Source organism: Larus michahellis, chromosome Z, assembly GCF_964199755.1.
Source record: "Larus michahellis chromosome Z, bLarMic1.1, whole genome shotgun sequence".
In the NCBI taxonomy this organism is placed as follows: Eukaryota; Metazoa; Chordata; class Aves; order Charadriiformes; family Laridae; genus Larus; species Larus michahellis.
Window position 1 is genome coordinate 24,239,622 of NC_133930.1, and position 24,589 is coordinate 24,264,210.

The 24,589-nt window shown below is 42.6% G+C and overlaps 1 protein-coding gene across 9 annotated transcripts in view; it reads left to right on the forward strand.

The window, feature by feature from the left end:
* Positions 1-24,589, forward strand: part of MAST4 (microtubule associated serine/threonine kinase family member 4) — a 298,871-nt gene that overhangs the window by 171,123 nt on the left and 103,159 nt on the right. For 2 of the 9 annotated variants that reach the window (XM_074568790.1, XM_074568791.1), the window contains exon 1: positions 22,211-22,485. The exons of 6 other annotated variants lie outside the window; for them this stretch is intronic. In XM_074568790.1, coding sequence (XP_074424891.1) covers positions 22,394-22,485 — 92 coding nt within the window. In that variant the 5' untranslated portion in view covers positions 22,211-22,393. Of the gene's footprint in view, positions 1-22,148; positions 22,486-24,589 lie in introns of those variants that run through there. One more of the 9 variants, XM_074568796.1, reaches the window with a different exon arrangement.

A 24,589-nucleotide genomic window follows, 5' to 3' on the forward strand; every position in this document is an offset into this window, starting at 1 on the left:
ATCTACCCTCTTCTGTGTTAGCTGTTGGGATAGTGTGGTGCACCATGAGTTGAACCTCCACTGTGAGTGAGAACATGCGTGTCTTAGGAGAGGAGTGGGGAGAGAGGAAGGGGACAGTTTTCAGCATCATGGGAGGCAGTGGCAGCGTGTAGTTGGGCTGGCACTCCACCGATGTGAGGGCACCTCCTTTGACGCTGCTGCACTGGAACTCCCAAAGCTACCTACTCAGACCTGAGTGATAGCTGTTGTACGTACTGGTTAATGGTCAAATCTGGTGTAAGTGTATCGTCTAGTGAGACCAGACAGTGAATATTGTAGAAAAGGAAGTATTAGTATTTCTTCTGTGATTGGGAGGGACTTGTGCAGAGGCATGACATGGTCCTCTCAAAGTACAGCAAAATTTTTGTAGAAGAGTTAGCAATTAAATTTGGACCTTTCTGGTCTCTGAATAGTTTCTTTACTTCTGGATGATCCACTGTAGAACCTCTTCTCAGATTCATAAGGTTTTATAAAAGACATGGGAGGAGTGTATGTCAGAGGACGCCTCTTTTCCCTGTATCTCAGTGCGACAGCTGCCATATTCAGGGATGCTCAAGCAACCATTTTTCTTTAAAATTTATTCCCACCTTTGCTTTCTGAGATAAGTACAAAGTACCTTGACCTTAAGGTTATGTTGAAAGATGAAACTTAATTTGTTATCCTGAAACAGGAAGGTCATGAGAAGGGCTGAGGTGGATGAGTTAAGGAATCATTTGGCTCCATTTCTTTCCCAAGTTACTCCTTTTCGTTTAAAATGAAGAAAACCTGCTGTTTCATCTCTTAAAATAATCTGATTAGCATTCATGAACACCTACAATAAAGCATGAGTTCCTCAAGGTGAAATAAATTAATCTTTGTCTTTCTCCTCCAAAAGTAGTTTGTCTGCTCTGAAGTTATTATGTCCATGCTGTTCTTTTAACTCTTTCTAGGAGCATTTATTTTACCATACAAAACACATTTTCCTCAGCTATTTCCCATATCCTCCCATATTAAGACTTGTGACAGGTCAAAAGGAGCGTGGTTTCCATTGGGACTTCAGCAAATGGAAAATGAGAAAGAATTTCATTGCACGTATAACATTTTTGTGGTGTAGAACTGAGTTTTGAGGAGTGATTAAGTAAAAGCAGCCACTTACTCATCAGGTCTGATCTCTTGTGAAGTTAAATGCTCTATAGCAACTTCAGCTTTTGAAGTGCTTTAAGTTTTTTGAGCCATGTAGAGCCACAGCAGAGGAGAAGATTTTGTTTCTGCTCCTGCTTGTGAATCATCATCAGTATTTTATTGAGCTACAGCCAGTTACATCTGTATAAGCCTATTACTGTCTTAATGGGGTTGCAAAGGTGTGAATGAGGGTCCAGCTGAGAACTGCAGGAGCTGCACAGCTGTCATCTGTGAACGTGGGCCTCCTGGAGGATCTTTACTGTTGATTTGCCACCCAAGAGGGATATGGGGATGTGAATTTATGATCCCATGGGGTTTTTTTTGGGCTGGCACTAAAGGCATTGCAGTTTTACTTGCTGCACACTGATGCAGAATCAGAAAGGTGAAGCCTGTGTTGTTACAGTGATGTTTTGTACGACTTCTGAAGTAGCATAGGTGTAAAACTTAATTTGCTGATATAAAGGTTTGGTTTTAAGTACATTTTCAGAAGTTCCCAGGAGAAGACTGCATTCTTGTATATGTGTTCAAAAAAGTTATGTGGAATATGGCAATTTGATTTGAGGCTTGTGCTACTCAATGTTGTTCAGAAGAAAGATTTATTTGTATATATTTTTGGATCAAGTAAAGCAAGAACAGCAGCCCCTTCTCCCTACAGCATGTTCCACATATTCCAACTCAGAGGGATGGATAATAGAATTTTAAGAGCTTACCAGAAATAGTTCTTTGCTGTAGTGCTGTGTTTTTCTTTTTTTTCTTTTTTTTTTTTACCCCCCCCCCTTCATTCTTTATGTGTAAGGTGCATTTTAGGAAATCAAGGACAGTTCTTGTGACAGTTATTTCCTGTTTGTAGTCTGAACACTGTCTTTTTTTTTCATTTGTGGGAGAGAGCTCATCTGAATCATTTTAAATGCCATTTTGTTGGTCTCCTCTCCCTGAACTCTCATAAAAATCCTCCCAAAACAGTTGCTGTGCTAGTTTTATTAAATCTTTTGGCCTTCTGGGTTGTATTTCCTATGTACTGTTCAATGTTAAATTTTGAAGTTAGTAGGTTAGGCTTTCTAAACATTTGAGGAGGTAATATGAATTTCAGTTTGCAAATGACAGTAATTGTGGAGTGGTGCTGTAACACGGGAATGTGGGATCTGGAGACAGCAAAAAGGGTTTTTTTGTGTTTTTTTTTAATTATTTGTTGGGGTGGTGTTTTTTTTGAAAAAATGTTTTTGTGACATCTTTAAAGTCATAGGAATGACCTGGAAATTTCTTGAACTGCTTTACTGCTTTTTAAAGCAGAGAATAAAAGTATTCTAGAAATATTTTCCACTGTGATGTACTCTCATAATGTTTATTTTTACTGTAATTTGATATGCTGCACACATTACTTAGTTTTGAAGCCTAAAATGTTTAAGTCTTCACTGGCTGATTTGTGAACATTTTTGCCATACAGCTCTTAAAGACAAGTGATATGGTATAGATCCCTTTTGAAACCAAAACCTGGCATTACTTTTGGGGCAGATTTTTGTTTACCATATAGTCAAATTTTGGTTTCTGTTAACTGTTGTAGGTAATAACATAATAGAGAACTGGTCCAAGCTTTTAAGCACATTCCCTATGTCTTCTTTGAAAGATGAAACAGTGAAATGAGAGGAAAGTGTGGTGAGAGGAGCTCTGTAGAAATTTTTTTCCACATTTTTCAATTAAAAAGAAAAAACAGTGGAAGTTTGTAATACTTACAACAAATATGCCATATCTAAAACAGAAGTTGGAGGAAGGATGGCATGGAGCTCTGCTTGAGGCTGCGTAGAGACTAGGTGAGTTGAGTACTCCTCATGCGGTGTTAGGAACTCACTCCAAGCCAAGGAAGTGGTTAAAATTTGAATAACCGATCCACGTCATATATATGAAAATAACTCTAGACAGGTACTGAAATATACTTGAAAATGGACAGACTGGTCTCTTTCCATGCTGTCATACCACAGAGTTTGAAGTACATGCAAATTACCTGCTAACAGTAATCATTAGTCACTGTAGTGACTGTACCTGTTGACCTAGAGGCTTTGCTTGTCAGTCAGTGATATATCTATTAGTAATGACTGTAAATGTCCTGAGGCTCAGTTGTCTCTATCTGCCTGTAAAATTCAGACTTCTGCAGTATGGCTTCATAATTGGCTTAATCTGATTTAATAGGAAACCGTTTAAAACATCTTGAATTCGAAGTCCATTTATTGTCCAAAATGTGCCTACTGTCTGTAGTCTGTTGCCAATCAGTTCTTGCAGACATGGAGAAACTGCCAGGTTAGCCTGCCAGTTGTCCTTTACTTCCTTTTGAAAGTTTGGTCTGATGGGATGTCAGCGGCTCACTTCTTGCAGGGGAGGTATTTCCAGAGGTGATTCTGCTGCTGTTATTCCACATTCAGAAATTCTGCAGTCTTTATATAGCACAGTGACCAATTTCAGATGGTCCTTCCATGAGTTGCCAGAGAAACAATCCTGCGTCTAGATTCTTGAGATAGAAATTCTCAACCTTGCTCTGTGCCAACGCTGCAGCATTATGTTGCATCTGCATCGTTTTATTGCACCTGCATAATTTTATCGCACCTTGATAAAAATAGATGCAGAACGGAAACCAGCACTGCACATATCAGCCTTCCACACAATTCTAGCAGAAGAAATACTTTGAGACTCTCAAAGCTTAAAGTGAGGAATGCAGAAGAAGGAGGTGTGTATTGGAAGGGCACTGCTGTCCCTGTGGTGGCCTTTTTTGAGGGCTTCATTATTTCTGCTGTACACGACGCAACATGTTTTTAATGCTGTGCAGGCTGAATTGCTTTGCAATGAAAGTTGGTGATCCCTTAGGGAAACCACCTTGCTTTGGTATCGACTTATTCTTGAATACTATTGAAGTGATAACTTTGGAGCTGCAAGTTCTAAAAAATATTTTAGAATGAACATTTTGGAACCATAGTAGTAAATAGGAATGAATAAGCAAGAGACCCACACCACCACCACACCCCCATAGGTAGAAATCTTCTGTCCTTTTGTTTTTCAGACATCATGTTGTTCCTTTTGCTTGCCACTAACCATTTCAGAAGAAAACTACATGTGTAGGTTTGTAGAGGCAGTACCTTGCAGCTGTGGAAAACTGAAGAATGTCACCAAACTGCTATTTTTGAGACTCGGCAACCCTTTCCCTTGTGCTAGTTTTGGTTAGTTTGTAATATTGAACCACAAGATGTGTTAGTTGTTAGAACAAAAGGGATGGCCAGTGCTCCTGATCTGAAGTGCTATTCAGCAAAATACTCTCTTGGCGTTAGACAGGAGAGCGGTTCCCCTGTATGTTGGGGTAGAAGGCCAGCTCGTGGCATGATACAGACACAAACTGATCAGCTCTCCCAGTGACTCCGTCCTCTGCTATGAGATGAGATGCTCTGTTGTTAATGTGCAGCGTGGTCCCAGAGCCAATGTAGTGAGTGTAGTCCTGAGCAGCTCTGAGGAAGCGATTCCACCTACTCTTAGGACACCAGTTTTCTTAGGTCTTGGAAGCACTTGGTTAGAGCATAGTGCCGGGAAGTGGGAGGTACTGAAGAGCCTGATGTTGGAATGACACCAACATAAATGTGTCCTTGCCTTGATCTCTTGGTAACCCTACTTTCAAACACTAGTGTGTTTTTCAATGCCTGGTAACTGTTCCTTGTGGTTTTGTGATAACAATGTCACTATGCATGTGATACTGTGTTGTCTTGGGTATATGTTGTGATGTCTGGCTTTGATGCGCAATATGACTTTCTGAGCTTGTGTGAGAGCAGTTAGGTGCTTGTATCCACAGGGCACTCTACTGACTGACAGCTTTGCAGACTGTGGGAGGGAACGACCTGGGCCTGCAAAATTCTTTCCTAGCAGTAAGAAAGCTGCTGTCATGGAGCAAAAGCGTGGCTTGTCCTCTATGCCAGGAGTGATGGAAGCTGTTTTGTCTGCGCATCAGGACCTGCTGCTAGGAGAGATCAGCAAGGCCCTCTTGGGGGTAGAAAAGAGGAGGTGGTTTGCAGTTAGCAGCTTGAGCACAATAACACTTCAGCAGAGCAAAGCCAATGGGAGTTTAGAGCCTCAGGGCTACCTAGCAAAAAGTTAGTGTGGCTTACAGCCAGAACGTGTACCATGAAGGAATTGAGAGAGGTATTGCTCCAAGAGAGGTTTTGGATGGGAGATGACATGATGCTGCTTGGCCGGGAAGGCAAATTTGCAATTTGATAAACAGTGACCAGAAAGGGGCCTAAAATTTTCACGCAATAAAAAGGCTATTAAAGACATGTCTGTGGGATCCCAAAGTACATCCATAACCATCTGGAAGGAATTCTTGTCATATTTGAGAAGTTGTAGTCTGATTGCTATAGTTCTGTTGTCAAGTACACTGGAAAACATGCTGTTGAGTTTGGGAAAGCAGTTAATGCTCTGTGACCTCACAGGCTGATAAAACCTGGAAATCCTCTTAAAATTGCTGTAGTGCCTGAGAAGAGGGAATCATCACAAGTGCTGGTGTTACATATGTATCAACTGAAGCCACACTCTTTCGTTATGACCAGTCTGATATATTCCACCTTCACCTTCATACTGCAGTTTCTTTTCCAGGAGCATACTTTTCTCCACACACTGTTGGCCACTGGACAGATGGAATTTCCTCTTGTGCATATGTAGAAGTGTGCAAGCATGAGTGTTGAGGAAGAGCAGGATAGAGAATAGCCTATACCTTTGGTGGAATATATTGGGATAATACTTTGTCTTAAGTGTGGTTTCTTGTAAATTTTGCAGAATTGAAGTGTTGCGTAATTTTTGAAAAAGCAATCCCTCTATAAAAAAAATAAATTCAAAATACCAAGATAAGAGAGTATGCTGCTTTGAGAGAAAGAAACAGATAATTTTACCCATGCAGTTCAGGCTCATTAAAATGCATGGTAAGCCATGTCCAGACATGACTAGAGATGATCAAAGGAGAGGCTGATTGAATGGTGAAAGGGTTTTGAGACTGGTTTTGTGATTTGGCTTTTTTTTTTTTTTTTATTACAGGCATATGAAGAATGTATCTTTGCAGTGATAAATGCTTTTCAGTCCTTTTTGTATCAAGATATTTACATTTCCATAAACTAACATCCTCTGCGGTTACATGAATGGAATAGTCAGGTTGTCTGATATCAGTGAAATTAGGACTTCTAGACAGCAGTTTCAACTGCTGTTTGAAATCTAGGCAGTTAATTCCCTCATTTCCACTATGACTGATAGAGTTTTCCAGGATGCTGGAGGTATAAAAAGCTAACATGGGTTGTGCTGATCCTGCACGCCTTGTTTTATATGGTTTTGACAGGGTGTTGGTGATGATTGAAGTGTCTACTGTAGCTTGTACGTTACAGAATGCTGACGTGCACTCTCGATCCTGCAAAGCTAAATGAAAAGTGTCTGCCTGTATTTGGGGATGGAAGGTGGAAGTCTGTGACTTGTCATGTCATCCTCCTTGATTCGTGTCATTCTTCCTGATATGCATGAGGTAGAGATTTAAGGCTGATTCTTAACTCATCTGAGTCCATCTCAACTTCTGTTTGTACGGTCTTTGCCTGTAGGGAGGAGGGGATTGTAGAAATCATTTGGTACCTCTGGATCTGTAGAGTGGTCAGCCTGAAGAAGATCTCCCTGCTATTGTCTACTCCTTTTCTTTTCTCCTTTTTTAATATCTGAGCATTTAATGCAAATGTTTCTGGAATTATATTCACTGCATTCCCAAGAAGTGGTAGGGCATTATTATCTTTGCTCTGAAGCGCAGAGGTATTTTAAATGACTAGATAACACCAGTTCTTAGACCCTGAGGCATCATAGCCATGAGATAATTTTTATTATTTCCTCCTTCATTTTGAGGGTTTTCTCTCGTGTTTTGACAAACATAACTAACACATAATCTTTACCACTCTCATACTTCTAGATGTTTGGTTTCTGTTTTGTTTCTTTAAAATTATGTTCTTTCTTTGTTGTTAATTCTGCTGCTTCCAGTGATGCTCTGTTCAGCAACATCTGTGTGTACAGTTTGGATTATTCAGCTGCAGCACCATCTGAGGGACAGGTTTGTTAGCTGCTCAGAAAGCCCCACAGACGTAAGAGTATGACTGGAGTGTAATTAACGTCATTCAGAAATTCAGATTTAAGCTGTGGGGTGTGCGCTGGAACAGAACTATTATTCTATGATGGAGTGACTACATCAGTGGACAAGGAATGAGCTACAGGTGTCCTCTGTCTGGACTTCTCTAAGGCCTTTGACACTGTTCCCCACAACTTCCTTCTTTTTAAATTGGAGAGAGATGGATCTGATGGGTGGACTGTTCAGTGGATAAGGATTTGGTTAGTTTGTCACATGCAGAGGGTAGTGGTCAATGGTTCAATGTTCAGATAGAGATTGCTGACAAGTGGTGTCCCTCAGGGGTCCGTATGGGGACTGGTACTGGTCAGTATCTTCATCAGTGACATAGACAGCAGGATCAAGTGCACCCTCAGCAAGTTTGTGGATGATACCAAGCTGAGAGGTGTAGTTGACACTTCTGAGGCATGGGATGCCCTCCAAAGGGATCTAGACAAGCTTTAGAAGTGGGCCCATGTGAACCTCATGAGGTTCAACAAAGCCAAGTACAGGGTTCTGCACCTGGGTTGGGGCAGCCCCTAGTATCAATATAGGCTGAGGGATGAAGGGATTGAGAGCAGCCCTGCCGAGAAGGACTTGGGGGTGTTCGTTGATGAGAAACTCAACATGAGCTGGCAATGTGCACTTGCAGCCCAGAAAGCCAGCTGTATCCTGGGTTGCATCAAAAGAAGCATGGCCAGCAGGTCTTGTGAGATGCCACCTGGAGTACTGCATCCAGCCCTGGAGTACTCTGTACAGGAAAAAGATGGACAACTTGGAGTGGGTCCAGAGGAGGACCACAAAAATGATCAGGAGGATGGACCACCTCTACTATGAGGACACGCTGAGAGATTTGGGGTTGTTCAGCCTGGAGAAGAGAAGGGTTCGGGGAGACCTTATTGCGGCCTTTCACAACTCAAAAGAGGCTTGTAAGAAAGATGGGGACAAACTTTTTACTAGGTGTTGTGTGAAAGGGGCAAAGCGGTTTTGGCAGAAAATAAACCCCCTTGCGTTCTAACACTCCTCACCGAGGTGGGAGGCTAGGTGCGGCTAGGTTTAAATTCTGAGTGATGCCCAATTCAGTACTATCAGTCCAATCGCGTTTAATATGTATTAAACTACTACGATTTGGATACACTAATAGTGGACTGCACCTTCAGTCTAGTGCTCATGAACTAGCACGGCCTCTCTCGAGTCTTTGGTTGCGTTCAGTGAGAAGCTGAAACGACTAGCTACTTAAAAAGTGCAGTTTATGTAAACAACAGATATATAGGTTCTTAGGATTGCCGGTGATAAATACACTGTCTGCAAAGCACATGCGAATGAAAGTATGCAAAACGCACAACAAAGTTATAAACGATACAACCTGGCTATAAATGTAGGATAGAGATTCTCTAGAGAAATTTCTAAGTTTCCCGAGAAAGCACTTGGTATAATCGAAGTCTTACCCAAAGGCGTCCCTATGGGGGGGAAGAGAGGCTCAGCCCGTCGACTGATCCCAGAAGTCAGTGATGGAATTCTTTATGATGGTGTCTTCCCCGGGTATCCCCCTCTCTTGGGCTATTTTTATACTATTTGTTATCTTCAAGGTGGAGTATGAGTGACTTTAGTCATACATACTTTTATTATTGGTGTAAAATTCTCTCGCTTCACAATTAAAGGTATAGTTTATGAGAAATTCAGGGCGCAGACTCAAGAAGGAGTGGTCGCACCTTGGAGGCGGGTAGCCTTTGGGGTGGAGGTGTGTTTTGGTATTATAATGACATTATAATGAGCAAAGTTCTCACAAAGGACAGCATTTCATCAAAATTTGACAAAATGTTGGCTCCGAGTATCAAGCGGGCAGCTAATTGGCAGCTTATCTGTTTCATGGTATCATCCCATTCCCATATCTGCTATACATCATAAGGTAAAGTCGTGGAATAATTGCATCCCGCCCCATACCTCATGTAGCTTCACAAGCATCCTTATCAGGGAACCACGGGTGTTGTATTCTTCATGCCAGCTGCGGCTATTTTCTGCCTCAGAAGCCTCTTGATTTTATACTTTTCGTTAATGTGTGAACAATGTTGTGCTTTTGTATTTTTAGCCAATTTAGTACTTATTCCACACTAGGGCCTGTTGTAATAGGACAAGGGGTAATGGTTTTAATCTGAAAGAGGGTAGATGCAGACCAGGTATAAGGAAGAAATTTTTTACAAGGAGGGTAGTAAAGCACTGGAACAGGTTGCCCAGAGAGGTGGTAGATGCCCCATGCCTGGAAACATTCAAGGTCAGGTTGGACGGGGCTCTGAGCAACCTGACCTAGTTGAAGATGTCCCTGTTCGTTGCAGGGGGATTGGACTAGACGACCTTTAAAGGTCCCTTCCACCCCAAACTACTCTGTGATTGTATGATTATTACTTGGCCTTTTGAGTAGGAGAGCATTAAGGGTGAGGTGCAAAGAGATTTAAGGATGTTACCAAGTTAGTGCTGTGTGCTCAACTCATTGTTTGAAATACTATGGGTAATGTTAATGGGCAGTCCGCAGAATAATCTTTTAAGTATAGTGTTTCCCTTTTTAACTTCCTATGCCCCCGAGTTTCAGTTTGCGACTTGTGCTGCGTGGGGTGTTCCATCTCACACCATTGTGCTGACAACAGATCCATCACACAGATCAGCTGAAGCGTGAAGCCAGATGAGCGTAAGGAAAAGCTCAGGAAATATAACTACTTGGGTGTATATGTACTACGAAATGCTGAATTCTTAGCACCTGATTTTTATTGATTGTGGTTTAAATCAGAATTTGAAATTAAATTGTGTATTTAAAATACCTGATACAAACACAGTAGTTGCCAATGTTGAGGAGGAGCATTTGATTTCCTTGCTGTGGCAGAGACCTGTAATGGATCCGTAGCCATCAGTCTTGTACTGATTGGGTGATTAATTTAGGACATTCAGTGTGTAAGTATTAGAGCTGATGAAGTTTTCTGTCTTGCTGAAGACAGCATTTGTACTGGATAACTTCTTTTAAATTCAGTATGACCAGAATTGATCTATTTAGACTTTGATTGACAGGCTTGAGTGCTCGTCACGTCCCACTCAGAAAAGAAGGGGGGTGACTCAGATTTGCAAATCCCCAGCGGCAGGGACTAAGGTGAGACAAATCTCAAGGTCCATATACAAACATTTATTAGATTAGTAACCAGGTTTTAACTAGGTCCACGATAATTGATTAGGTATATAACAAATTATGGCAAGCGGTGAGGTATGCATTGCATTACTTAGCAACAGGTATACAACAAATTACTGCAAGTGGTACTTAATAACAGATACACAATGAATTGTGGCAAGTGGTATGGTATGCCTTGTGTTACTTCTTTGACAGAACAAAGGAAAAGAAAAGAAACAAAAGGATAGAGAAGGAGAGATCAAGAGAGTGATGGAGAGAGAGAGATAAAGAGGTCCAGCCAATGGGGGTTGTTGCCATAAGAGCACTCTTCTGTATATCTTCAGGGTCTCTTCAGGCAAAAATCTTCTGAGGTAAAAATCTCTTCAGGGGGTCTTCCTCCTTTTATGTTCCCCCACTCCTAGGGACAGTTTTGTGTCAGGTTTCTCCCCCCTCCAGGTGACGTAGCATGATTTGGGTGGGGAGACGAGAGCTATAGTCATCTATGTTTAGCATGGTCTTGATAATCTTCATTAGCATATGCAAGGGTGTGAACTTTAATATGCATTTCACGGATAATGATGCAAAGGTCACCACTGAGTATAAAGTCTTTCCGAAGAAACAGCTTGTCCTTCACAGAAGGAAAAGCAGCTGTTCTGTTTGTGTAAGACTGTTCTCGAGGCACAAGTTTTTCTCTCTCCCATGAGTCACACAAGAGGTAATCAGGTGTTAGCCTTATCAGTTCCTTGAGCAGAAGGCCTGGTACTTGTGACTGTTTGAGACATTAAAAATCTCTTCAGGCTGCTTTGTTTAGGAGACATGATGAATTGTCTCTTACAGTGCTTCACTGTGCTGACCTCCATTGAACACCCTCCCAAGCCCCAAAAGGTGTATTAAAAATGAGAAAAGTTGCAACTCATGACAACAACTTCCCAAACCTATCAGGGTTGAATGCGATCGAACAGGAATTGTGCTTGATTTCTTTCTTTAGTTTGTTTGACTTTTGCATAAAGAATCTGTTAATTCTTACTCTGATTGGTGAGTACGGCAGTGGGGTGGCCTGGGCAGAGCGGAACAGGAGGAAATCGCTCTGTATCAGGAGCTGTATTCCTCTTGCAGGAGTATGTTGTTTAGGATTCTCCAAACCAGGATGCTGTCGTGGCATAACCAAACGTTCCACTTAACTGCCATTCCCTCTGAAGGTAGTGAGTGGGTTTTGGATTTTCTTTTCCATATGTTAAGAAGTTATTAAAACAAAACCACACAGAGCTTACAAGTGCTGAAGTCTTTTTTTACAGATGTATTTTGAACTCTATTTTAAATGTGTCTCCTCTACAAAAAGAAGTCTAATATGAGTTATTTTCATTTTAAAAAGGTACAGGAAGATTATGCGCTGCATGTAATGTTTATACAGTCCACTGGAATTATTTGGTTTTAAACTTATAAGAAGACAATTTTACATTTACAGTTGAAAAACCCAAAACTTCTGTTTAAAAAAAATTTTTCTACAATTGAATTAACAGTTTTTCTCAAAAAAATATGGCTTTGTTGACTGCAGCTGTGATGCAGAATGTATAATGATAGCTAAGTACATACTGTTTTAGAAGAATGATTTTATCCACATTTTCTTAAGAAATTATTTAGGAATTTAGCCTTGACCTGTAAAGATAATGCATTTGCCATATAGGCTATAGGATTTTAAAAGATACATGGTAAAATATGGCTGGATGTGTGAGGCCAGCAGAAGGTCTAAGTATGTAGTGTGGTCTGAGGCAGTGCAATGAAACAGGTCTCTTAAGTGTATGATTGCTTCACAGGAATGCCCAAACCCATGGAAAACTTCATTACAGCTCTGGTTCAATGGTGTGATCCTCTTAGGATGCTGCTAAGTGCTGGTGAAAAGGCACTTGAAGAAAAATAAAGGAGGATAGGTTAATAATAGCTATGTGATACAGTATTCCCCTTGCCACCCGCCCAGCATTTATGATGAAGTCCAGGTCCAAGCACCAGGGTATCTGAAAAATGATGACATTTTTTTCAGATGTTTTCTGTGTTCTCTCCCTTTCTGGACTTGCTAACCACATAAAGTAGCACTTCTGAACTGTAGTAATGCTTTCTCTACTTGCCAAGATAAATGTAAATTCAGTGACAAAAATGGAAAGTAGCTCTTTTGTATTTTCTCATTAGTCTGCCTGTTTGCTAAATTAGCTCAGAAGGAGAAGCTAATCTCTGGGACCAGAGCAAATAGGTAGCATAGTTGTTAGCATGGTTGGCTCACTCTCCTGCAGATAGCAAAATGTTGGATTAAAAATAGTGTTGCCTGATGCGAATTTTGATGCCTGATGCAGATGGCTAAACAATATATTTAACTTCCAATTAATATTGTGCATCTATTTAGAACCTTTCAGAAATGGGAAGAGATGTTGGGACCATTGCTTTTCCTAAATGTGTTTATATTAAATGAGCTATAATAAAGCAGAGCAGTGGGAGGTTAATTTGAATTTTGCACGTAACTTCAGAACTGGTTAGAGCAATAGTGTTTACGTGTATTTATAAACAGTTCTAAGTGAACTTAGAGATTTGGTGGATATATATTGTACACTCACAAAATATTTCTTTCTGTGATTTCTTCAAATTATTTTTACACTGTACATCCCATAGTGAAAATCGTGTGAAGTCAATAGAGTACAATATCAACCGCTAGAGGGAGCAAGATTTCAATTATTGTAATTAAGAGTAATATAAAAATAATTATTAATTAGTACATTTTAAGGACTGAATAGACCAATAAGATCTTCTAGTTGACTTCCTGTATAAAGTAGGCTGTAGAACCTTGTCTGCTAGTTTGGTTTTTTTAATCCATTCTCTAACTCTTGTTTGAAGTGTATTTTTTTAGGTAGAAAGGCATATAACATGTAAGATTTCCAGGGATGGGAAATCCACTATGTTACAATAGGTAAAGTGAAAGAATTTAGAACTGCTTTTTCATCTGACTCCTGCAGTTTGAACGGCTAACACTGCTATGTGTGAGGGAGGGACAGGATGGAGTTCACTACTCTTAGGACCTGTCTCCTCCTAAAAATCTCCTCCTACTGGGGATACACATACTGAACAACCAAGCCTCCTCTAGCCTTGGCAAAATGGAATAAAATAAGCTTTTCAGGCTGCACACTATATTTCAGATTTCATTATAATTTTTTTTTTCTTCAATTCCTCATGAGTTTTTGCAGCCTTTTGGAAATGCCAGAACTAACTGTACTTTAGCCCCTCAGTGCTCAGTTGTATCATCTCCTTACTCCCATGAGAGATTTTCCTGCTTGTACGTCTGAGGGATGTTTATTCTTTTAGCTATACCATCAAGTTACGAGCTCCTGTTTATCTCTTTATCTATGACAGTACCTACATTCTTTGCATTGTTCCTGCCTTCCAGAATCTTGCTGTGGGGTTTTCTTGTGCTTTGATGTGACTCAATGTCTAGCAAGACTAGAATGCATGTTGTTCAAACAAGGCTGCTTTATCCAATGGTAAAGTGTCTTGTTCCTGTTGTTATTTACCTCTCTGGTGTTGTTTGCTAAAAAGTTCATCATATGTTTTTTCCAGATCACTTATAGCAGTATTGAACAAATTGTATTAAACAAAGAACATAACCCTGTATGATCCACTAGAAACATTTAATGTGCAGTTATTTTTTCAAATCTGTTGGTGAGTTTTAATGTTTTGTGTACAATGCATAAATTTTTGTATTGTGCTGGTTAAGTTATTAAAACATTGTGAGGAAATAGGCTATACGTTTTACAAATGTCTCAATGTGTTGTCAACTGAGATGTTAATTGACCAGACTTGAAATCTCATTTGAAGCAAGATCTGTTTGGGCAGACTGTTTTATGCGTAAAACTGTGTTTAGTGATACTAAGTATGTTACCATACCTGAATTCATTCCTGACAGCAAGTAGTATCCTGTCTGTCCTTTTAAAGGAGTGCTGTGGCATGATAGCTTAGTTTCACTGTTGTAGAACTTCCAGGTACTCCAAGACACATTGCAAATAGCAATAACTGAATGAGCATCTAAGCCAGTTCCTTTGTTACTCTTTGGGTAATAATTATCTGACTAGAACGGCTCAACTAAACCAAAAGAAACTCCTCTCAACTGTCCTCATTTGAGGTAGAACTGAACCAATTTTCTGTTCAGTAATTTTACTTTTTAGCTAAGGTCTTCTAACTCTCTGAAACTAAGAGCATGTTGTGCAGAAACTGTTCACTCTTGGAGTGATAAGACCAATGCTTATAGTTAGTACCAAGGAATGATACGCAGAGAGGCTCTTGCTTATGCTTATCGCTATAACAACCAAGGTCACCTAACTTTGTTATTTGCCCTGTTGGAGCATCAGAAGTGGAAAAGCGGGGAGGAGTTGCAGCTGTGGAGAAGAGTGGACAGGACAGGGGACCCAAAACTGACCAACAGGGGTATTTCGTCCTGTCTCAGCATAAAAGCTGAATTTGTCACCTGCAAACTCAGTTCTAATCTAATATCCCTGTCAAGATATTGATGTAACAAGAAGTATTTCTTTGTTGCTAAAACGTGTGATTCCCTAATATTCCTGTCTCACAAAAATAGGAAAGATGCATTTAAAGAAACCTTTTTTTTTTCATGGTTTGCAAATTTACCCTTCTTATTCAGTATGAGACCTATGCTACGAGGATTTTACTAGTCTTATCATCTTTAAGGAGCTCTTAGAATCATAGAATCATAGAATTGTTGAGGTTGGAAGGGACCTTTAAGATCATCGAGTCCAACCTTTAGCCTACCCTGACAAGAGCCACTTCTAAACCATGTCCCTAAGTGCCCCATCTACCCTTTTTTTAAACACCTCCAGGGATGGTGAATCCACCACCTCCCTGGGCAGCCTATTCCAATGTTTAATAACCCTTTCAGTGAAAAAATGTCTCCTAATATCTAATCTAAACCTCCCCTGACGTAACTTGAACCCGTTTCCCCTCGTCCTATCACTTGTCACCAGGGAGAAGAGGTCAGCCCCCATCTCTCTACAACCTCCTTTCAGGTAGTTGTAGAGGGTGATAAGGTCTCCCCTCAGCCTCCTCTTTTCCAGGCTAAACAACCCCAGCTCCCTCAGTCGTTCTTCATAAGGTTTGTCCTCCAGACCCCTCACCAGCTTTGTAGCCCTTCTCTGGACACGCTCCAACACCTCAATGTCCCTCTTGTAGCGAGGGGCCCAAAACTGAACGCAGTACTCGAGGTGGGGCCTCACCAGTGCCAAGTACAGGGGGATGATCACTTCCCTAGTCCGGCTCACCACACTATTCCTGATACAAGCCAGAATGCTGTTGGCCTTCTTGGCCACCTGGGCACACTGCTGGCTCATATTCAGCCGGCTGTCAACCAACACTCCCAAGTCCTTTTCTGTCGAGCTGCTTTCAAGCCACTCTGCCCCAAGCCTGTAGTGCTGCATGGGGTTGTTGTGACCCAAGTGCAGGACCCGGCATTTGGCCTTGTTGAACCTCATACCATTGGTCTCAGCCCATCGGTCCAGCCTGTCCAGGTCCCTCTGCAGAGCCAACCTACCCTCAAGCAGATCAACACGCCCGCCCAGTTTAGTGTCATCTGCGAACTTACTGAGGGTGCATTCGATCCCTTCATCCAGATCATTGATAAAGATATTAAAGAGAACCGGCCCCAGCACCGAGCCCTGGGGGACACCACTTGTGACCGGACACCAACTGGATTTAACTCCATTTACCACCATTCGTTCATTATCTGTACTGTTGCTGGTGAACTGCATTCAGTGTACATCTTGCTGTAAAATTGTATAAGGCTTGAGCAGTCTGTAATGCTTTTGGGCAATGACTCCAGAACATTTTCATATATGTTTTGAAAAATTCCAATGTGTGTTAATATAATTATCAGCATGAAGAAGGTAGGATAGGTAACTTTTGCATTGGAATACTATGTGGAAAATATTGATTTAGTATTGGTATTGCGTTTTGATTTTAAAGAGATACTGTTCAACTTCCGAAGTATTTCATGGTGGTACTTAAAATCAGTTTTATATAATTAAAATGTTTCTGGGGGAGAATTTTTATTGCTGTTAATTACTGGAAGTAAATGTCAACATTTTAAAATCTTTTTTGCTTATGTATTGAATCAGATTCTTCTAAGGATGCTGTTTATAAGTTTGCTTTTGGAAATGTACTTTTCTTCAAAGCAAGGATAGATTAGTCACCTTTTCTGACTTGACTGATTATTTTTTTTATCTACAAGAATATGAAAGGGAAAACTTAATGAACCTTATCACTTGTTTTGTTATGTGCTACCTTATGTAATGCTTTGTGGTAAATAAAACTCATTATACAAGTTACCTAGTAAAGCATCTCCTAAGTGAAGTTGCCTGTGCTGCTTATTGTTTTGGGAGTGGCTGTATAGCTGAAAACTTAGGCAACAAATGGTGTTAAGGACCTATTTGTGGGTTCTTAACTGTTGTATTTTATTTATTCATCTTTGACGACTACAGAATTCAGTGTTTTTAATTGGATACCGAGGGAGAGTTATTTGCAGTTGATGAATGTACAACTTTGCAGGGAAATATATCTAATTGTCAAGTATACATTTATTAGTATAACATGGATCAGTTCGTAATAATTTTTGGGTTAAATATTTTGGAACACTGTATCATCTGCATTGCTTAATTTTTTTATGCAGTTCTATGTGGCAGAGGTCAGTAAATTGTGCTGTCTTACAAAACAAGACAAAATCTGGTTGTTGAGCCTGTGTTTGCAGAGGGTAAGCAGCACTATCAGTACTGATAGTGAGAGAGGGTCCAATTCAAGGGATAGCTGCTGCCAAAGAAGTAGTCCTGCTACCCCTGCCCGTCTGCCTGACCATTAGTTCCATCTGCGTCCCTTGTATGGGGTCTGGTCCTGGGCGGTCCCTCACTGAGCTGATTCAGATCACTAAATCATTAGAGAAGGCAGACCCTTAGCAGCCATGTAGTACCTGCTTAATTAGCTCGGAAAACTCTCACTCTCCATTGAGATGTTTGCTTTGAAATCAGGCACTTCTGTGGCATGGAAAGTCACAAACGGCAGGCACCACTTTGGACGCTACGCTGTTTATTGGCAGGCATTACAAAGTCTTCACCACCATTTACATGTTGTGCTCTTAAGGATAAGGCCTGTGCTCCCTTATGAAGCATATTAATCGTATAAGGTTGTTGTGGGACTATGCTGGACTTCTCACAACTCCTCCCTTCATTTCCAAAGTCTCTGTAGTGCCTTAATATGTGTATGTCCACCAAGTATCTCAGAAAAATAATTACTCAAGTTTCCTTACTTTTGAGGCCATGTTAGAAACAACCTGACTAGTTAGCAGGACTGTGTTTGCATCTAACTGTGTGCACAAAGACAAGGTGCAGCTGTGTTTGAATCCACAGGTCGTGTAGCGCAGGGAGCTATTGCTTGTGCATAGTCTTTGCAGGGTGGTCTTTGACCATGAGAAGCCACAGTTTGAAGTGAATGTTGTTCAGCACTGAATGTAGAACGACACTCTGATCTGGTACCCACTGTTGCTATATAAATGGATAGAAACTTTTACCTCAAATTTCTTCATTTCTTTCTGTTTTTGCAAAAATCCAACTTGTCAGATCGTGAAATGTGTACTGCAGTAGTCTGTATGCTTTTGGTATAATCATAGAATCTTCATGGTTGGAAAGGACCTTTGAGATCATCGAGTCCAGCCATACACACACAAAAAAAACCCCAAACCAAACCCCTACAATCTCTGCCATGAGAGCATGCCCTGAAGTGCCACATCTAGATGTTTCTTAAATACCTCTAGGGATGGTGACTCAACCACCTCCCTGGGCAGGCTGTTCCAGTGCCTGACCACTCTTTCAGTAAAGTAATTCTTCCTAATATCTAATCTAAATCTCCCCTGCTGCAGCTTCAGATCATTTCCTCTGGTCCTGTCATTATTCACTTGGGAGAAGAGGCCAACATCCACCTCTCTCCAGCCTCCTTTCAGGTAGTTGTAGAGGGCAATGAGGTCTCCCCTCAGCCTCCTCTTCTCCAAGCTAAACATGCCCAGCTCCCTCAGCCTCTCCTCATATGACCTGGTCTCCAGAGCCCTCACCAGCCTGGGAGCTCTCTTCTGGACACGCTCCAGCACTTCAATGTCCCTCTTGTACAGAGGGGCCCAGAACTGAACACAGTACTCGAGGTGAGGTCTGACCAGTGCCGAGTACAGAGGCACGATCACTTCCCTGCTCCTGCTGGCCACGCTATTCCTGATACAAGCCAGAATGCTGTTGGCCTTCTTGGCCACCTGGGCACACTGCTGGCTCATGTTAAGCTGGCCGTCCACCAGCACCCCCAAGTCCTTTTCTGCTGGGCAGCTTTCCAGCCACTCTTCCCCAAGCCTGCAGTGTTGCTTGGGATTGTTGTGACCCAAGTGCAGGACCCGGCACTTGGCCTTATTAAACCTCATACAGTTGGCCTTGGCCCATCGATCCAGCCTGTCCAGGTCCCTCTGTAGAGCCTTCCTACCCTCAAGCAGATCAACACTCCCACCTAGTTTGGTGTCATCTGCAAACTTACTGAGGGTGCATTCAATCCCCTCATCCAGATCATTGATAAAGATACTAAACAAAACTGGCCCCAAAACTGAGCCCTGAGGGACACCACTGGTGACAGGCTGCCAAGAGGATTTCACCCCATTAATCACAACTCTCTGGGCACAGGCATCCAGCCAGTTTTTAACCCAGCGAAGAGTACACTTGTCTGTGCCATGATTCGCCAGCTTCTCCAGGAGAATGCGGTGGGGGACAGTGTCAAAGGCCTTACCAAAGTCCAGACAGACAACATCCACAGCCTTCCCGGCATCCAGAAGGCGGGTGACATGGTCATAGAAAGAGATCAGGTTGATTAAGCAGGACTTCCCTTTCATAAACCCATGCTGGCTGGCCCTGATCCCTTGGCTGCCCTGCACTTGCTGTGAGAACTCACTCAGGATGATCCTCTCCATGATTTTTCCCGGTACCGAGGTCAGGCTGACAGGCCTGTAGTTTCCCGGATCCTCCTTCTGACCCTTCTTGTAGATGGGCGTCACATTAGCCACCCTCCAGTCATCTGGTACCCTCCCCTGTTGACGAAGACTGTTGATCAATGATGGAGAGAGGCTTGGTGAGCTCTGCCGCCAGCTCCCTGAGTATTCTTGGGTGAATCGCATCCGGCCCCATAGACTTGTGTGTCTAGGTGCAGAAGCAGCCTCTGCTGGTTGTACAGAGAAGTATTAAAATTCTTTTCCATCAGAATTTGTCTACGTAAAAGAAGCAATCATCTTTTTTGCAGGTGTATCTTTGCCCATAGTATGATAGTCTTCTTTAATTTTTGAAAGTTTTTAGGGTACGTTTCAGAATTTGAGGCTTCACATCATTGTTGATAAAGTAGTAGAGATTTTCACAAAGAAATCGTGAGTTGAATTACTGTCCATGCAGGAGAAAAGACTGATAATTTTTTGCCTTGATATGAAATGAGTTTTGACCTCCATGTTCCATGATCACCCCACATGTGACGTGCTTGGCTCAGTTATGGAAAGAGCTGCTTTTGTTACTCAGAGAAGGAAGGTCACTCTTTTAACTGCCTCTCAGGAAGGGTGAGGAGAGGGGGGAGCTTGCAGGGCAATGGGGACACCAGGAGTTTTCCTGCATTGTAAGTGGAAGACCTTGTTGTTATTCTTTAGCCAGTGCTGTTCGCAACATCAGATAGGTGAAATTCCCTGATTTCATGATTATCTAAAGTTCTTTCTCCAAGCATGCTGATTACAGGCAAAAACTTGTGTACATAGCAGAGAAGATGAGGTAGGGGAGTATGTGGAGGAGGACATGTTTCTCGGAGATTTGGGAATTTCCTTCTTAAGAAGTTTTAAGAAAGGTTTGCTAGCCATGCTTGCCTTCACATGAACCTTTGAAACTTCTCACTTAGTATGGGCAAGCATGCCTGAAAGCAAAAAGAAATGGATGAGAGGTTTTCTGTTACTGGCTAGAGTTGATGTGAATACTATTTCTCCATCCTAACGGAGGAGTATAAAAAGCGCAGTCCTAGGCAGGCTGACTGGGAAGTGCACTCCTGCTGAGTCCTCCTGAGGGGCACAGGTGGAGGCTGGCCCGAGTACCAGCTTCTGCAACCATTGCAGCCTTGTTCATACAAGAAAATCTGACCTGGGACCTAGATGGGGCTGTTTTCCCTTCTTCTTCTATGGAACTGGTCTCTTCTAAAATTAAGACATCTTTAGAGAAGTGTTAGATGATTCTTTTGTGTTTCATCAGTGTTAAACTGACTTGTTTACAGCAGCATGTCAGCAAATGGTGTCTGCTGGGGATTTGTACTAAGGCTTTTGGTGGTAACTGCTGTGTGAACACCTTATTAAATGCCTGCCTGAACCCGTTTCCTGAATAAGATAAAGTTTGTACCTGTGACTTGTAAAACTATCCCAAGAAAATGTTCCTCTGCACCCCCAAAATAAACATGTTTTAGTTAGTTAGAGGACACTGGTGCCTTCTTTGCAATGCGTATTTCTGGAGGCTTTTCAAAATGAGGGCTAACATCGCAATGCTGTGTTACATGCCCAGCTGGTATCCCGAGAGCTGTCTCATCCCCTGTGTCATGTGAGCCCTTCAGCTCTGCTCTGCAGCATTCTGCGCCACAAATTTTCACCCAAGTGATAGACTAGTCTGTATTTACATCCTGTTTTTCCTTGTTTCGCATGATTGTCCTCCTACTGTTGCAGACAACCTTCGGTGATTTAACCACAGTGCTACCAGCTATGACAGTAGTTTGTGTGTTTCTGAAATACAGCTCCTGAAATGTTGAGATTATGCAGGAATTTTGCTTTCAGTAAAATAAGTAAATGATCTCAATACAAAACATACAGTGTTCTTTCCATAACTGCAAATGTGACCAAGTACCTTAAATGTGACCCTTAGAGAAATGAAAAGGCAAATGGAAATTTTAAGTATGTTAAAACAAACCTCATAATTTTTTGAGGCCACAGTGACTGTTTTTCAATACCTGACCACACCATTCCACTGTTTGGAGTGGAAAGGGTACTCAAAGCCTTTCTGTACCCTTCTTTTGCCAGCCGATGTTTCAGGGTGCCTTTCTCAGAAGAGATGGCTGGCAGTGGAGGCAGGTGTCCCACTGCCTGGAGTGACAGGGAGCCAATGTGAAAAGCACTAATTAAGTACCTGTACTGTCAGTTCTCCTGGGATCGGCACGAAGTCATAGTAGTGACATACGTGCACTGCGCATTTAAATAGAACCTCAGTGGTCTTTAAGTGCTGTTTCCAGCAGCTTGCGTGGGCTCTGCTGCGGGCAATGCAATAGTCTGAACCCTCTGGGTGCCGCACTCGCGTCCCGCTCCGTGCGCGGCCCTGCCCGTTTCCGCCCGCACTCCAGAGCCGGCCGGGCCTGCGCCGCCCGCACCTGGCGCCGCCGCTGGAGGGAGGCGGCAGCTGCCGGCCCGGCGCCGGCTCCCGGTGGGGCCGCTCCACGCACCGCCGGGCGGGAGCGGGGGGGACCCCGCCTGCCCGTCGCTCCGCCAGCCGGCGCCGGCGGGCGGGGAGCGCGGGACCCGCGGGCGGAGGAGCGGCGAGCTGCCGCGGCGCCACCCCTGCGCGGGCGCGAATGGTCGCTGCCGGGGCGGGGCGGGGCGGTGCCCCGCGGAGCAGCCGCACGGTAAAGTTGCCGTCGGTCCGAGTTGGGTCTTGTCGCCTTTCTCCTTCGTTCCTCCCTCTTTCTCTGCTTCCCCGGAGCCGTCGGGGGCGCTGCCCTTCCCTCCTCCGTGTATTATGGCCCTGAGTTTTTAGGAGTCCGAAGGCAGGAAAATGGATATGCCGGACCCAAATTTTTGGATGGTCCTTTCCAACTTCACGCTGCCCCACCTGCGGAGCGGCAGCCGCCTCCGCCGGACGCAGAGGTAAGGCGGGGGACGGTGGGCTGCCGGCTGCGGCCAGGTGAGCGGCGCCGGCACGGGCCGCCGGGCTTCCTGCTCCCCGGGCGGGCGGCAGCAGAAAGCCCGGGGGCTCGGGCTCGAGAGTCGCGGCCTCTCGGCTTCTCCTGGTCTCGGACTGCGAGACTCTCCTTGCGAGTCCGTTCGCGTTCTCCTAGTTTGGTATTTTTTAAACTAGGCTGTGCGTGTTACTTTGCTTTCTTTTAGAAGATATTCTCTTGTTCCTCCTGCCCTTCCCTCCCGCCGCCCCCCTCCCCCCCCCCTTTTTTTTTTCCTAAAGACGCTTTCAGCTTGGTCTGAAATATTTGACCTTTTATCCGGAGCAGATATACTTTATATGGACAACTCAGGATAGCCTACTTTGTTCGGTGTTCTTAAAGAGACAGGTTTGTGCAACTACTTTTTTAGACCGGCTGGCTGACGTTTGTTAATACAGGAATGGCCTTTTTAGTTCTGCAGTGTTTTTATTACTGTCAGAAAGGGAAAAAGGTTTGGAAATAGTAAATGCTAAGTAAAAGTTAGAGTTGTGCCATCAACGGACAGAACACTGGCAAGCTTTGATGTCTTGGTAATTTTTTGTGCTCTGGTATCCCTTGGAGTTAAGTATATGCCTTTATCACGAGGAGTAGCAAAAGTTTATGGAAGTTCGTGACTTTGTTCACTACTACCCCATATGCCATTTTGAGACATGCAAGTTGTGATGTTAAATTATTGTGTGCTTCTGTGTGTGAAACTACTTTTGAGTATTAGCTTATGTATTCTCCTTCTGGCTGAAAAGCTGGCACAATGCAAGCAGAATAGAGGCATAGCAGAGGTGGCGATTCCTAAGCTTTAAGCATTTATGTACTGGTATTTTTCAAAAGGAAAAAAATGTCTGTCTGTTGAATAGCAGAAAGTTAAAATAGAAAATCAAGTGGCCTGTTTCATATAAATGCAAAGTTCTTCCTTCAGTGTATATCTGTTCTTTATGTGTTTAACTTGGGGTAGCTAAGTGCTGAGTTACTTTATAATTAATTATGATCCCTCTCTTGTAAATAGTTTTTTTTTTTTTTACTCTTTTGTGGCATCAGCTGAGTGTCCAATAGGCCCTTATGCATTTTTCTGCTGCAAATGTATCTGTTTAAAGAGGGGAACATATTGGGGCTTTTTCAAATCGTCTTCACTTTTCCTACTCAAGTAGGTTTGCACCTATGTGAAGACCTAAAAATACCTTTTATTAACTGTATGGCTGCATGACAGGTTAAGGAGAGAGATTTGGTATACTTCCCAAGAAGCATGAAATACATGTGTACTACTTCTTTTTTGTTTTGTTTTTAATGTTTGGATGCCTTCCTGCTTTTCAAACACCTTTAATACTACACTGGGTTTGTTGAAATATTTGAAAGAATTTTTAAAGCAACATTGAATACTGTCCTAGCATATAACATATGTAGTGTATCAGTGAACAGTACATGCCATATATGCAGTTATATACCCTCCTTTCTCAGGCTGGTTCTGTCGTCTGGATGGGGGAGCTCAGTGTCTACTGCATTGCCACCTCCAGGGGAAGGCTGACTAGCCCATTTCTTCAGCTCCCTTCTTAAAGGTGGACCTGTCCCTGTACCCCTATACTCATAATTCATCTAGTAATGTAAATGACAGATCCCAGAGTAATAAAACTGTCTGAAGAAATAAAAACAATATGGACAGTGCAGATTCTCTGAGTTCTGCTGTAGAAATGGGCTTGGGTTAATTAAAGTACCAACTGGGTCTGCACGTTCTGAGCTGTATCTTTATCTGGACTATCTTCACAGGCTCACAGTCAGCCATAGACCCAACCGTTACATGAAAAGACTAGAATGATAGCTGCTTATTTGCAGCAGGATGCCTACCCTTTCTCAAAGAGCACTGCTGGGTACTGGTTATAGCTTTCCAGGCATTTTAGAGGACCAAAGAGTAGGCTATGAGTAGGCTTGAAGGCAGTCTAGTTCCTGTGATCTGAATCTCCTGTCTGTGGTTAAGTGAAAGTTTTGGGTACACTGATTGAAGAGGTTTTTTTCATGATAGTAACCCTGCCCATGAAACTGTTGTC